Source organism: Mytilus edulis, chromosome 1 (assembly GCF_963676685.1).
Source record: "Mytilus edulis chromosome 1, xbMytEdul2.2, whole genome shotgun sequence".
NCBI lineage: Eukaryota > Metazoa > Mollusca > Bivalvia > Mytilida > Mytilidae > Mytilus > Mytilus edulis.
The window spans coordinates 106,973,224-106,990,480 of record NC_092344.1 but is presented as its reverse complement, the minus strand read 5'-3'; the positions used below and the strand labels follow the sequence as shown (position 1 = coordinate 106,990,480).

Below are 17,257 nucleotides of genomic sequence, written 5' to 3'. Positions count from 1 at the left end.
GAAAGTTTTTTTATTAACTCCGGTCACTAAATTAGTTATTTATCAGAGCTGTTTCAAGTGAACGATACCAAAATACTGCATTTCTGATATTACCGAAAGCCGTTTCCGACTAAATTTACCTCCAATATGTCTGAATATATTGATTAAACATCGGTATACTTCCAATAAATTTTCACTTAAATACGTGACTAACGTCAGATGTTCTGGAGTGTAATGTGCAACTGTATTGTATATAAGTTTGACTTTCGTAAAATGTAGATTTTACGGTCACAATTAATATTACCTAGCGACGCGTATTTGATATATATGTTGACTACTGTTATAAATATTGAATGTCATGATGTAAACTTATTGTAGACTTTCGATTATTTCAGTTTCTCTTTTTTTTTAAGGTTTGTGAAATATACATAGCAAGTTTATTTTTGTATGTACAATACATTGATTATTGCTATATCAATGTAAATTAGCAGTAGTGTTACTTGTCGCCAATCTAATGTGCAATGAATAGTTTCAATCAGTTTGTAGTTGTGTGCCTGAATGTCATACTGATGTGTACATTGACAATTATTCTATGTCTGTGTTCAGATATGTGGGATTACCATAATAAAATTAATCGATTCTCATGATAAGATACCTTTGAACGTCTCATCATATTTTTTCTTTCTTTGCAAATTACTTTTTTAAAGCAGTTCGTCGATTAATTCTTTGTTGTGTTACATAATTTGTCTTTAATTATCCTTTAAGATGTTTTTTTCCCCGATCAAAGACTATTAATGGGCAAAATAAGAAAGTAAATGATTTGTGGATTATTACACCTGCTTAGAACTAAGAATTTATAGTTACTTCCTGGTTCGATTGTTATTTAATTACAGATTATTGCCCTTGTTGTGTTTTGAAATCTTCTCCAGATTAAACAGTTAAATGACTAAAAGCTTATTACACTATAAAGTAAACTCTAATGTAACAAAGATGAAAAGATACCATTAACGAATTTAGTGTTTTAAGTATCTGCTCTTGTCTGCGTCGAATTTATTCACAATTGTGTTAAAACTTATAGCAGTTGTCTGTCTTTATTCTGACAATTATTTTGAATTATAAACCTAATACAATTGAGAAAGGAAATGGGGAATGTTTCAAAGCGACAACAACCCGACCATAGAGTAGACAACAGTCGAAGGCCACCAATGGGTCTTCAAAGTAGCGATAAACTCTCGCACCCGGAGGCGTCCTTCAGCTGGCCCCTTAAAAATATGTATACTAGTACAATGATAAAGAATGTCATACTAAACTCCGAATTATACACAAGAAACTGGAATTAAAAATCATACAAGACTAACACATGCCAGGTATCAATATTAACGGTTGTTTTAAAACTAATATACCTCTTCTCATTTACATTTCTGCTAAATAAAATTTTCATCTTTCAAACAGACTTAAAATTAATCACTTTTACAATGACATCATGAGTTTAATAACAAATAATTGTACTTATAATAGTTGTTCGTCCAGTACTCCAAGTTGGCCGAAAACTTGATTGATTCACCATCTGACACTAAATAACAATTTACTTACTTGCAGTTGAAAAGTATAGAAAAAAACTAACCAAAGCCCTATCCTCCCTCAAACAAACAAAAACCAATAATACAAAAAAAAAGAAAAATGAGAAGAATCACATCAAGTAAATGAACACATGAAACTGAAAAACATATGGGACCTGAACAGGAAAATAACCATATCATGAAGGCAACTATATGATCATATAATGCAATAGTGGTTTTTATCTTTTGCCTTAGAGTTGGTCGAAGAATTTATTGTTTCTATAATAGTTCAGTACATGCTCTTCATTATAACATGCATTCGTAGTCCGTTTGTTTCCCAATAGCTTTTCATGTAAAACATAAATAAACCATTCTTGGATACAAAGTCGGAATCATAAACAACAAATTTAATAACCACGATATTAGGTTTTAATTATTTTTGTGTTTTTCGTTTATTGTCTATAAATAACATGCCATCATCTTTAAGATGGACTTCAAATATTTAGTACACATGATAATTAAATACAAAATAGACAATAAATCTAGTTTTATTCCTGATTGTGTACATTCTGAGTAGTTTTGACGTATCTTTAATTCTATTAATGTCTAACAAACATGTTTTTTTCTATTAAGAATCTTTGTCTTTTGATGTGTTTGAGTTTTTGATTTTGTCATTTGATTAGGGACTTTTCTTATTAAATTTTGCTCGGAGTTCAGTATTTTTGTGATTTTACTTTTTAATGATAATAAGGAGATATGAATGGACAACTGTACTTACATTATTCTGTTCGTTAAAACGAATCGCTTAAGAAGACATTTTTGTATGTAATGAATTAGGAAGCAACTATGACAACAATGAATTCATAGACAGACAATCCAAACGACCGTAGGACAATACATGACAGACAAATAAAATGTTTGATATGGTGATCTAGATACTGCCAAGTTAAATATATACTGATAATGCTTACTTATGCAGCATATTTGTCGATTTACTGCTATTTATCTCGTAGCCTAACTTCATAAGAAGCAAACTAACCATCATTTTATATATATAATTTTTAACAATACATTTAGACATTTATCCGATCATTTGCTTTGAAATAGTAATCTCGATATTTCCAGATAGTACTGACATTTATTAACCTGAAAGTGCTTTTAATAAATATAAAAGCTCTCTTCTAAATTTTAATCTCTTACACGTTGAAACTTAATTTACTCCGGCCAGTTGTCATTGGATGTGCTATATAAGGAATTAAATTGCTGTGGCCTAACCGATCATTATATCGTATACAAAATTACTATCCTTTATTATTACCATAGAAATGGTCGGGCTTTTTAAGGGTTAATAATATTGTTAATATGAATAATATTAAGGGGCAACGGAACAAAAACAATCAGTCTTTGCTATCTTACAATTTAATTTAGTTTTCGCTTCAAATTATAATAATGCAGTATATGAACAGATGATTCTTGGAACTGATATAATATGTTTTCCTCTTTACCATTATCCACAGAAAATAGTATTTAAGAAATTGAAAGTTACACAATAAGTTAAAGATGTTTCTTATATATATTCTGAAGGTACACAATGTCATTTGAAATTGAAAACAATATTGTTATTAAAACCTTACCGATTTCAATATTTTATTATTTTCTGTAAGACTTGAACACACAGTGATAATACAACAGTACAAAACGGACACCAATGGAGAAAGGTTTTGCAGTTCAATTACTGTTGTAAACACATTATATTATTCGAACGAGAACAGGTGTGCGTTTTTATTGAGCATTTGCATCAAATATCACAAAATAACACACAAGACAAAAAGCTAATAACTACTGATTTAAATGCATAGTAGGAAGTTAGAGCAAAGAGAAAAAAAGTAATGAACTCCTTTATGTTTTCAAAGTTAACTTCCTACCAGCATGAGAAAGGACAATAAAACCTATTACAGCGAATATCGTTTACTAAGGCAATTTTATACAGTAAAGTAGTCATTGGTTAATGAACAATAATAAACTATCTTTCCATTATAGTTAATCTAAAAGTATACTTTGGTCTTAACTTAATATTAGGAATATTATGAGTTGAGCATAACTTGTAATGAAAGTACTATGTTTGTTTCAAAATGATGCCAATTATGGAGGCATTAATGTTGACTAGTTTCTTCCTGTACTTACAATTATGAGCAGTTTACAATAAAGAAACGCACTCGATATAAGAATTTTTGCATATACAAAATGGTGAAAATGGAAAAATAATTGTTCGGCGTTTAAAAAGACAACACATTACCCCTTTTATCAGGAAACAAAAAGAACACACAAGTGAAAATTAACTATATATGATTTAAAGAAGATATTCAAATTGTTTTATTTTAAACATGGATTTTAATTTACTCAGACCTGCAAAAAATGCCTACTACGTATTTTATTTTATTCACTTAATGTTTAAATTGTTTAGACTTGTCCTTCGAAAATGAGACTAATTAATTCATCGTAGGAGAAATATAAGCATTTAAATTAAGCTAAAATAAGAAATGGTTAAAAAAAATTACCATAGCTTACTTTTGTTCTGTACAGCATTTTATTCTAACCATTTTGTGTGTTTATATTTTATCCAAATGACAAAATGTGAATTATCTATCTACTACACACCGGTAATGCGAATAATTTTCACGAGTGTTATTCAGTACAAAATACGAATATTTCAGAAGACCATAGTTTGCACTTGATAACAAGATAAACAACATATGTTATATTATATTTACCAACATTTTAATATTGTTTTCTCTTTTTCTTCTTTCTTCTTTACTTTTAATGAACATATTGCAGTATTGTTTTCTCTTTCTCTTTTCAGACTGTATCAATATCTGTCTCAGTATTGACTTTGGCCGCCATTGCCGTAGAACGATGGTATGCCATCTGCCGTCCATTGGCGTTTAAAAGTACACGAAAGAGGGCAAGGATTATGATCATTGTGATATGGTTGGTTTCAGGTTGTGTGGCACTTCCAGACATTTTATTCATGCAACTGGATAGTTTGGTACCTGATTTTGTGTCTTCATTGTTGATATCGTGTCGTCCAGGATGGGACCAAGACAAGCAAACATTTTATCAGGTTGCCTTAATTGTCTTATTGTATTTCCTACCAATGATTTTTATTGGATTTGCCTATATACAGATTGCCTTTGTTCTTTGGAAAGGTGATATACCCGGTGAAAGTAAAACGAGAACAGGTAATATACTTATTTTGTTATTCAAAGAATATCAAATATGACAAAATAACAGTGCTGCTATAAGTCTGATATTATCTCATTTGTTTATTGTATACCATGAAGACCAACAGATAGATTAAAATATCAGGAGACAAAGGGACGGTTTTGTTTAAAACAATAACATGGGTTTTGTATCATTTTAAAAGTAGTTAGTTAAATAAAAGGTTGTTGAACTATTGAATAAAATGGGTAATTAGAAAATGCCGATGTACTGCAGATCTAAGAAATGTATTTGATATCTTAAGACAGAAAAAGTTTATTCTCGAAAGCTTACATCACTATAAACGCACGAAATGCTGGTCCATATTTCCAAGTTTATGTGTCGTAAAATGTTTATTTTAGACTTTTCTTTTTATTAGTATATACATTTATGTATTTTATAAGTCGAATGTCACAACTTGGGTCAAATAGGTTACCATGAATTGAAAAGCTAGTTCCCCTTCAAACATGATGTAAACGCAAAAGCTGAATATAAAACAAATTCAACTTTGATACAAATGTAGTTTATTACCAAAAAGCATAAAAAAGAAACAAGTTACAAGTATGACACAATGATGAACAACAGAAAAGAAACACCCATTTGACAATGTTAATTAATAATTGTTTTGTAATTGTTAGCTAATGACGTAACGTAATTAGTAGCTTAGTTTGCAACAGTGCAATTGTTCTACTCCAATTCGATTACCTTTTGTTCAGTGAAAAGACTGAAATTCATACATGTACGAGAAACAAATAAACCGAAAGTTAAAATGAAGTAAATGTAAGCAATTATAAGCACCAGTACGGCTTTCAACAATAAGAAAAACCCATACCGTATAGTCGTCTTAAAAGTCCCCGATTTGACAATTAGAAAATAATTCAATTAAGAAAACTAACGGTCTTATTTATAACAAAATAATTTTCGAGAATAACATGACAGACATGAACCAATGACAACTACTGACTTCATGCTCCTGATTCGTGACAGGCACATCAAGAATGTGTTTGTGAACACTCAACCCTTCCCCAAACATTGCGGGAAGTAGCGTAACAACACAAAATAAGAACAACCTTTAAAAATCAGTTAAAAAAGGCTTCTGTTCTTATGTTGTACTTTAAAACCACTGCCCCAGTTTAGGGGAGGGTTAATATCCCGCTTACATGTTCAACCCCGCCGCCACATTCTGTATGCATGTTCTAATTTTCAATAAATTTAACATGGGAATGTTAGTGTAGAGTAAGTAACAATCGAACGGTAAGGTCTTGTTGATGAACAATCCTAAACAATAACTGTAGTAAGGAACAATCGAACGTTATGGTCTTGTTGATGAACAATCCTAAACAATAACTGTAGTAAGGAACAATCGAACGTTATGGTCTTGTTGATGAACAATCCTAAACAATAACTGTAGTAAGGAACAATCGAACGTTATGGTCTTGTTGATGAACAATCCTAAACAATAACAGTAGGGCCTACGGTTAAAGATCCCTTGGTTCACAATATGTGTTAGCTTCTTAAATTAAACAAGACATCTTACGAAAGTATACTTATTTCAAATGATATGGAGGCAATGAATGTTTTATTCATGTAAAGAGAGTTCTGTTCTAATCCATTACAATCGTTAAGGAACTCGCTTTCAAATTGTGATACCAAATTTATGTGTTTAGCTATTTCTGGAGTGTTACAATTTTTTGATAGTTAAAAATTTCTACGTTTTGTGAGAATCAGTTGACAATTTGGTTTCACTTGAATATTAACGAGAACATATCATGCACCTTCTTTATTACGAACACGATTATGTGCACTTTCTCTATTAACGACTTTGTACTTTGTCTATTAACGACACAATCCCATGCATTTGTATATAAATCAGAATGCTTCAGGTTTTAAATTTAGTGTAGCTGTATCTATTGTATCCGTTTCATATTTCTTAAGCCTATAAAATATACACTTATATGTCATGCAAAGAACAGATTAAAACCATTAGTTTTTGTGCTTGATAATATTAATGTTCGCATCTGAGGTAAAGCGAATGTCAGATGATTCGTATTTTATTGTCATGTGACCATAATTTGATAGAGATTCATTATGCTGAGTTTTCATACTGTGAGGAACATTTCTGACTTAATTTCATTTGAAAAAGTTTGCAACATTTTGTGCTACGTATTATTCCTGATCAACGACACTGTTAATGCTGGGATACATATCTTCTTTTTTTTTATCAATTGTAATATATTTTAACAATTATTTATGGGAAGTTTTTATTTTTAGATTTATTTCAATTCTGCTTTTTGTGATACGTTAAAGAGTACATATTTATCAAACTTTGTTCTTCAAATCTTATTTTTTTGTATTTTTTTCTAATAGATGTATTGCATAAGATTATACATGTGTTGGGAAATTAGGGTTTAGATATTAATTCGTTTCTTTGCACGATAAAATTCTTCTTTAGTTGTTTTATTAATTCTAAGAAACTTACTTGGAGCATACTAGTTTTTTGTTGGTTTTTTTTTTTGCAGTCTTTCAAGACAACTGTCAGGATTGCTATTTAACTTTTTTTTTAAATTATTTTTACAATTTATGGGATAGTTTACTATAAAAACTGTTCGAGTTTAATAGGGACGACTAAGTTCTCTATTAAAGAATTAAAACCCATCACATATATGGAAAAAATAAAGAGATATAGTATGATTGGTAATGATAGAACCATCCACCAGAGATCAATTGCAAAGAATGGGAGTAAAAAACAAATGTTTAGCACTAAATGACTTTAAAAAAAGCTTTAAAAGAAATGTTCAACAAATCTAAAGAGAAAAATAATTGTTTGGTGTTTACAAAATCAAACACTGAATAAAATTAAGTTTTTAGATTGTTGTGGACGCTCATTCTTCATGCATCTAATAGTATAAAATTACAGATGTAAGATCATGAATTTTAAAATATAGTAGTGATTTGGGTTAGAAAGTCACAAATTAATATGCATGAATGAATCTGTCTAACTGGTTTCATGACCTCTTTAGTATAAAGTTGTCCACCTTGATTATAAAGTTTCAATTACTGATTGTTCTAAGAAATAACGTTCCCTGGCCTAAGGAAAAACGGATTTTGAGAATATTTTTGTGATTTGTTTTTAAATACAAAGGATTTTCTTGTCCCAGGCATAGATAACCTTAGCCGTGTTTGGCACAACGTTTTTGAATTAAAGGTCCTCAATGCCCTTCATTTTTGTACTTGTTTGGCTTTATAACGATTTTGATTTGAGCGTCACTGATGAGTTTTATGTAGACAAAACGCGCGTTTGGCGTATTAAATTATAATCCTGGTACCTTTGATAACTATTTGTTTATCGAACACAATTATGCATAATTTTATTCTTCAAGTGATATAAGTAAAAACAAATAGAATTCCATTTGGGTTATGATAATAGTCAAAATTACTGGAAGATGTTCTCTGCGTATGTAACAGATTAACAAGCCAGTGGTTATCATTATAACTAATTACTTATGATAACGAAATGGGATATTTTCTTGATCACCCCTGATTATTACACAATAAACATAATGTGCTTATCTTGTAATAGACACAACAAGCGCTGAACAGCACTGAAATACCGAAAGGGTTTTGTGATAACATCCTGCTTTTTACTGATCTGTGTAAATAAATACAATAAAATACGTGACCATTATAATGAAAATGTCATATTTTTCAGGATTAAGAAGGTTTTTTCTTCACAATAACAGTAATTTTCATATATATAGATATATGACTGTTGATAGACATAAACAATTGCAACTGTAGATTATTCATGTATTTACAAGTTTTCTTCTCGTTTTCTTCGATCATTTAGATTTTTATTGACAATTGTTTTGAAAGTGTGTTCTAACTTCTAATATAATTTTTTTCCTCACTCAAAGATAAAGACGAAATATCCCCTTTACCATTTATGTCGTGTCCGTTTAAAATTTTCTGGTATTCATAGTTTCAAAGGGAAACTTTTAAGAGTTTGATAGTTTTATAAAAGACAACAGTAGTATAGCGCTGTTCAAAAGTAATACATCTATTCAGATTAAAAAAAGCTGTATAATCGAGTATATTTTTATATGAAATTACAATCTCTTTAAAATTTCACGATCTCAATACAGATCGATGTTTAATAGTCCAGGGAAAAGAGTAGGCGTGTAAACTCTTAAGTTCTCAGTACAATATTTTTGGACATTGCATTTTCTATAGATAAGGAACATGGTAATATTGAGTCGATAATTTGATTCGTCATTTAAAACCAATTTGAAAATGCATCACCTTAGAAGTCACCTTATATATATTTGATCAGTCTCGTTGGCTAGATAGCTGCAAATTTGATATGATCAACATTAAAGTTTAACTCTTTCTTATTGTTATCATTGCTGTTATTCAAATCTTCTTGTCAATAGTTACAGCATCCTCTAGACCAATGATGGAGAGTAAGAAGATGAATATAGCTAATGACCAGCTTGCAGCAAGACGTAAAGCGGCACAAATGTTGATATCGGTTGTTGTGGCTTTTGCTGTATGTTACTTTCCAGTTCATTTGTTAAATATACTCAGGTGAGTAATGCTTGAGCCTACAAAGTGTCAGATAGCAATAGCTTTCAATCTTTTTGCTGCAATATTGTACACATTAGTTTTTTGTACTCGATTAAGAAAATATCCGATAAAATTCTCCATATATATAGGATTGAAGTTAGTTGATATAGACTGACATTTAATATTCTATTTACCATCTTACACGATAAATACCAAGACCTACTAATCATTGAAAGAACACGAATGTTATTCGATGTTTGTAACTTTAAAATAAATCTTACAGAATTATTTGGATATCATTTCATTTAAAACAACATCGTTTTATTTCAGTGTAGTCTTACCATTTATATAGTCATCAATACCAGATGTAATTACTGTTTATAGCAAACATTAGTACAAATTAAAGGCTCGTGTTAAAAGCTTTCGCTAGCCATGGGATAAGTTTCTGACTTCTTCCAACAAACAAGCTTTTTAGTAAACAATAAATTTATAAAAGTAAATGTTTTCCACAGTATCGACAAGATCCTTATTGGAAAGGTCTCAAATTGTGACAGCAATGAGTGCAACATATTCAACCATCAGTTAGCTATAAACAACTGTTCTTGTTGTTTCTAATAAGTCTCTGGTCTGGTCTACGCAACATACTAGTAACCTCTTTATTAGTAAATATAAATCACAAAAATAATATTTTACTTCAAATAAAAGCAGTATTAATTGGGAATAAAATTGAGAATGGAAATGGGGAATGTGTCAAAGAGACAACAACCCGACCATAGAAAAAAAACAACAGCAGAAGGTCACCAACAGGTCTTCAATGTAGCGAGAAATTCCCGCACCCGGAGGCGTCCTTCAGCTAGCCCCTAAACAAATATATACTAGTTCAGTGATATTGAACGCCATACTAATTTCCAAATTGTACACAAGAAACTAAAATTAAAATAATACAAGACTAACAAAGGCCAGATGCTCCTGACTTGGGACAGGCGCAAAAATGCGGCGGGGTTAAACATGTTTATGAGATCTCAACCCTCCTCCTATACCTCTAGCCAATGTAGAAAAGTAAACGCATAACAATACGCACATTTAAAATTCAGTTCAAGAGAAGTCCGAGTCTGATGTCAGAAGATGTAACCAAAGAAAATAAAGAAAATGACAATAATACATATATAACAACAGACTACTAGCAGTTAACTGACATGCCAGCTCCAGACTTCAATTCAACTGTATATAGCCATTACATCATTTCTCCATTTTCGTTGATTAAAAAAAGGCTCAATTTTAAAAGAATGGTTCAGTGGTAAAATAAATGCATTTTGCAGGAGAAACCTGATACTGTGAATATAGACTCTCCTTTGTCTTATATTAACACGACGAATCGGATTTTTAACAAATCAAAAATAGCTTTTTTCAAGTCATTGGTTTGACCCGGACGAGGATTGAACCCATAATATCCGATCTCTGAAGAAATCCACATGAACTGTAGCAAAGGTCGCTATATTTATAATTCCAAATATTTTGTTGTTTATTTTGAATCGAGATTATAAATGAAATGTATATATATTCAACTGATAAGTTATATATATATATATATATATTAATTTTATAGTGATTAATTTGGTATTGTCCATTGTCAATACTAAGTTTGTGTTTGGTTCATTAAACCTACATAGACTGCAAATGTATTAACAAGTTTTATAATCAGACATTTCCAATATGAACAAGTATATATTTTATACACTTGGCTCAGACGGAAAATAATCAACCGACACAAGAAGTACATTGTGTGCTATTTTTTCCGAGGGGAAAATTCACTTGTTAATAAGGTGAAGTCCGGCAGTTAGTGACCGGCTGCCAAAACAGTTTCTGTGAAATAAATTATGAACCGTTCAACAAGTCTTTTTTTTTATTTTAATATGTTTCTGCTGATCACAAAATAGAGCCCAAGTCAAATATTGACTGATAGATTGCAAAATGGGCACATAACGTGACATGTCAAACTTTCCTAAAGGCGCCATACATTCAACTACATCAATTTCATGTGTTTTAGACGCCTCTTTAGTTCATATGTGATAAGCTCTAGAATACAGTAAATCTGTTTTTCTGTCAACATTGGTAGCGGATTGTAATGCAATTTTATATATACCTACACATCTTTGTAATTTACTTTGTTTCTTTTATTGAGAAAACACCTGAACGATTAATCATGTTTAGTTTTTGTCTTTGCTGTTTTATATATTAAGAATGGATTGACTATGTTACGCCTGTTTTCAAATTCGCGCACCTGTTAGAATTGATGTTCCGACAAAACGATTGGCATGATGAGTTTTAAATATGGGAAACTGCATCTGTAATGATAACACCATTTTGTCTTATATTAAGGCGCTGCAATCGTTGAATAATTGAGACAGATCTTTTACGATGATCAGATAGCTTTTAAATGATTGCGTTTTTTTCATTTCATGGTAGGTAATCGAAACTAATTAAAGGAAGTAGAGAAGCCAAAATGGTTATAATTATAAATTTACATGTTTAATTACTTTAAATAAGATATCTTTTTATGACATTGGGTCATCATAGAATTAATTCATACAAAAACTGCCTTTTATTCCCTCCTTTTGACGTATATAAAGCACATAAAACAGCGAAGAATATGAAATTGTATTCAGATAGGATTCCCTTTCGTTATTGCAGATAAAAAATCTCAATCTTGTAAAGAAGTATCTGTTTCAGTCGTAATTACCAACAAATAAGATGGTCTTAAAAGTATATTAAACATGAACACCTCTTGTCAAATATATTCCTATTACAATCGATCGTCTTATCTTCTCATCTGCATTTTGGAACTGTTCATCGCCATTTATGCCAGATGCTTCAAGCATTACAGATACAAGCGGACAACATTTTGTCAAATGCCCGTAACAAAAGTTTATTGAATATTTTCGAATAGTCAGTCAGTCCTCTTCTCTGTGTTCATTACATTGCTATGGTATTTTAAAAAACGATAAATAAATACGTTTATTGTTTGTTAGGTAATATTTGCAATTTAATTATAAAAAGTGCTTCCCAATTCAACGCAAGAAAATCAGATGGTGAAGAAATACTATACAACAATATTTGATTTTGTTTCAGCGTCTTAACCTTGATGAAACAATTATCATAACACTGCACATGTAATACTTGAAACATATTCAATCGGTTATTTATAAATTAACGGTTTACCAAATTTTGAATTTTTGAAATTCTAAGGCTTTTCTACCATTGTCTACCTCAGGCATGGATTACCTTAGCTGTATTTGGCAAAACTTTTAGGAATTTTGATCGTCAATGCTCTTCAACTTCGGCCTTATTTGGCCTTTTTAACTTTTTTTTGGATTCGAGCGTCACTGATGAGTCTTATGTAGACGAAACGCGCGTTTGGCGTATATACAAAATTTTGTCCTGAAATCTATGATGAGTTTATTTATATAATGAATTGACAGTATATTTAACCTCCACCTCTTGTACCAGTTAGCCGAATGATTTGAAGCTTGGCAAATGGTGTGTCAGGCAAATTATTCTCATTTCGTTTTGATAGGAGTGAAAATAGAACACAGAATTAACACTGCAGTTTTAGCTTATATCTTTGGTTGTAAAAATATATCTGAAAAATGAAACAGTAAGAACAAAACGTACATATGATAAAAGTTATTAAGGTGAAATTATATATCAACCGATATTTTCAGAAAAATCAGATATATAATGCCTCTGAAATGTCTCCTTGAGGCCAATTATGCATATTTTTGTTAAAACGGTATATGAGGAGAAACCTTAACAGTTTAACATTGCAATGAGCTTTTTACCTGGTTTAAGTATTTTTGGCGGTAAATTGAGAATATTAATAGAAACTGTAAATAACCATTATGGTCAGTACGATAGGATCTACAAATAATCAACTTCTTAATAATGTAGAAGTCAATGCCCAAAAACAACACTATTTGATCAATTTAAGACTTCTTTTACAGTTATCTCCAAAATACAGTAACTGTAAAGTGCAAAAATGAACAGCATGACTAATTCTAAATTTAAAATAAAGTTAAGGCAATAAGCCATTGAATTATATCAAGATGGTTTTTACTATTGAATCTTTTCTAAGATGAGCATTTCGAGTTTCTGCGACTTTTTTATTGTTAATTTGCATATGCAATAGTTGTTTACGTCAAATTGTAATACACTGTGATTTTCATGTCTCTTTCGAAGTACCAATACATTGGGTTTTGTTTTAAAAAACCATTTTATTTTAAGTATCAGGAAATATTTTCTTCCGAGTTAAAATGATCGAATCCAAATAGTTAAGATATTGGTCTTTTGAATATTTTTGTGAATGTATGTGTAGAGGCATTCTATATGTTGTAGGTATGCAGGGGTTCACAAGTCCATACCAGAGAATACTTTTAGAGCTTACAATTATATTGCACATTGGTTGCCTTATCTGAACAGTTCCACAAATCCAATCATTTATAACTTTATGAGTGGTAAGTACAGTTCTAATATTTTATTATTTCGTTGCTACGTCATAATGCGTTTTTTAATTGCATCAAAATTATTATAAAATGTCTATCTTTAATTTTCAGAAAAATGCATCATTACTTTTCATAATGTCATGCATATTTGACAGGTTGTTGAACTACGTCATAAAATGTCAATCAAAAAGAAATTATATTTCAACTGATAAATACTTTAACACAATTAGATCTTCGGGTTTTAAGAAAAAAGTTTGATTATTCTTCCTTTCTAAATAAAGACAAGAAAACACAATAACTAGTCGAATATATGACATAATTTCATTATTTTATTATTCCTAATGTAAATGAAATAACTAAAAACAAAATAAAATGACGAATGTCCATTAATTTAAAGTGTATTGTAGTTTATCATTGATAAACAAAGTTGTTATGCGACGGCAGACATATCTTGTTCAATATTGTATCATTGCACAAAGACCTTTGTTGTCATCCGACTGATAATAACGTTTTCCATTAAATCCATTGCATGTTGGATGTGTACTATTTAAATTTTAGTTTCAGATACATGATTTTCCATACGTTGTTATTTAATAGTTATCCCATAAGGATGCGGTGTGTCAGTGTAAGATCACCCCCATTGTCGGAGGCCAGAGGGTGATCTAACACTGACACACCAAGTTCGAGTGGGATAACTATTTTACATCCCAGCTGTTTTAGATTACACGAAAAAATATTTACAATTCATAAAATCTAGTTGAGAACGCCACACAACCATTACAAAATACACTATATATTACTTTATGATGTATACCCTTTATGACCCCCAAACAAGATGAGTAGATATCAAACAATATCAACTCGCCCCACTTGCCAATCGGCGCACACTGTATCGCCACTTTATATAAAAAAAAATCGCCCCACTCTTGTTTACCGACTCACCCCACTTTTGAAAAAGTGTAAAATCAAATTGAACAATCAGTCTTTAAACTCACTTATTAACGAAAAAGGCTAAGACAACACTGAATAAAGGTATGACAACTCGCCCCACTCATAAAAAGATCTTGCTTCCTTTAAGTATGTCAAATTACTATCAGTTCGTAGCCAGTAGTCCTGGTGTAGTGGTATGTGGCATGGCTTGATATGCTTAAGGTCTTGGGTTCGAATCCCAGCATATACACTGGATTTTTTCTACGTGAATTTTGATAGATAGTCGTTTTCGTAGAATTAATTAAGTTTTATAGTGGATTTGACATTCCCGCCAAAATGTTACAGAACAAAGGAAAGCATGCATAACAAAGAAACTCAAATTAGGGTGATCTGGTAGGGACGATCCGGCTCAGATCACCCCTGTTAGAACAAAGGAGCTGGAATGTAATACCTTGGAATTAGCTTTCAGTAACTGCGAGTAATCTCCCATCTGATTTTATAATCTTATGTCAAATATAAGTAGACAATATATGCTATGGGGGTTAAAAAAACATAAAAAACACACATGTTTTCATTCTCATTATCACTATTTAATATTTAAATGATTTCCTTGATTAAATATATCGTAAGATTGGTAGGTGAACAAAAGAAGTAGAAGATACGAAAAGAAAAATCAAATCCATACGGTTATGTTTTTAGTTCGGAGCTCCTTATTTTTGTTATACTTTTTAAAATTAAATAGCTAAAGCATTTTGTGATCCTGATAAACACAGTATTATATTTTTTGGATATTTAAAATATGCATTTTCAAATTCCACAATTATATGTTTGTTATGAAAAGTGTTTTGCATAAACTTTAGGGGTTGTCAGAAACATGTCAACAAACAGGTCACGTTAGAGCAACAATAGATATCAAAATCACATTTGTTGTGAATACTGGTTTGCTTCATTGAGTTTCTCGCCTCCAAATTAATGACCTTGCATGCATTCAGATACTAAAATGTGAAAAAAATGAAAGATTTTGTTAGAGTATCTCCTTTAAAATCCATCCAGGACATTTGTTCTAATTACACTGCTTTGAATAAACGGATTTTTTTTTTTACAACATACACTTCTCTTGAAGCGGAACGGTTAAAACATGCATTTAAAATTATTTCTAAGTATCATTGGAAGAAAAAACTTTATATTGCTCCATCACACGAAAGTTTTATCATGATAAATATGTAAATATTCAATGATGTTGAATGTTAGATAAAAGTACTAAAAAGGTTCTATGGATAAAAGTTAATTTCAAACACATTAAAAGTGCAAATGAGACGAATCCGTGGCGGCTTTTTTATGTGGAACATTGTACATTTGTCTGAAGAGGCGACGAGAAACAGACATCTGTATTACTGAGTAGGCGCTTCAATATCTTATTTCATGTTTGCGAAGAATCCTGACATTTAACTGTTGGTTATTGTTCATTTATAACTTTCACGAGTATTTTAATCTGACAGTTAATTTCTTCGTTAAAACAATAATATGTCACGACATTGCAAATGATTTCAAGTAGATAAATAAAAATTCCATTTTATCATGATTTTTTTTTTAAATCATTCCATATTTCTGCGCAGTCATTTGGTTTGAACATTTGTTTTTGTCATCATATACAATTTAAAAAATATTATATGTACCAAACCGAACTACAGGAATTTAGTGTTTCTAAGATAACAGCTTTAGTTTTAAATACCACCAGAATCAAAAGACAAAAAAGCTTACAACAAACTACCACATCACCCCGAACAAAAAACCCTCTCAAAATAGACATACACAATTAAAAAAACACAAAAGAAAAATAACATCCAACATAACAAACGCACTAAAAATCAATGAGAAAATACAATCAGCATCACACAACAAAATGTAAGCGAATATATTTATGATGTGGTAGGGTAGATCAGTTCTATCTACGGCATTCGTCATAGATACGTCATATCAAAACTGATAAAAGGAAGCAGCATGTGCTTTCCTTGTTACAACATTGTGAATGCTCTTTAATTGGTTTAGGATTTATACTTTATAGGTGAATGGTGTTTTGAATGATCAAGAAATTTCTGCCTTAGTGTTTTTGAATAGGATATATTAATCCATTGTGTTTTAAAATTGTTTTTTTAAAGGAGGGGGCATATTTGTTTACTCTTGTCTCTCGGTGCATCCGTCTGTCCGCTTATATATTTCTTCAGCAAGTGTCTATGTTTTTCATCCTTTTGGTCGAAGACTGTCAAGTATTGTTGTCGTTATATCGGACTTTTCCCTCGAATTGACACTGAACGTCCCGAATGACACTTATCATCGAATGTGTTCTTGTCATGTCTAATCTATCAAAGCCAGAACAAGTTATTTGTTATAAGTAAATGACGCCAAGTTTTATTTGATTTCTTGGAAATTCCTAAAATGTTTTACTCCTTAAATGCTCTACTACTTTCT

General features: G+C 30.8%; 1 protein-coding gene across 1 annotated transcript in view; it reads left to right on the top strand.

The window, feature by feature from the left end:
• The window catches only part of LOC139499146 (orexin receptor type 2-like), a 70,314-nt gene that overhangs the window by 50,389 nt on the left and 2,668 nt on the right, over positions 1-17,257 (top strand). The window contains exons 3-5 of the mRNA XM_071287830.1: positions 4,399-4,777; positions 9,227-9,380; positions 13,752-13,870. Of these exons, the coding sequence (XP_071143931.1) occupies positions 4,399-4,777; positions 9,227-9,380; positions 13,752-13,870 (652 nt within the window). The remainder of the gene's footprint in view (positions 1-4,398; positions 4,778-9,226; positions 9,381-13,751; positions 13,871-17,257) is intronic.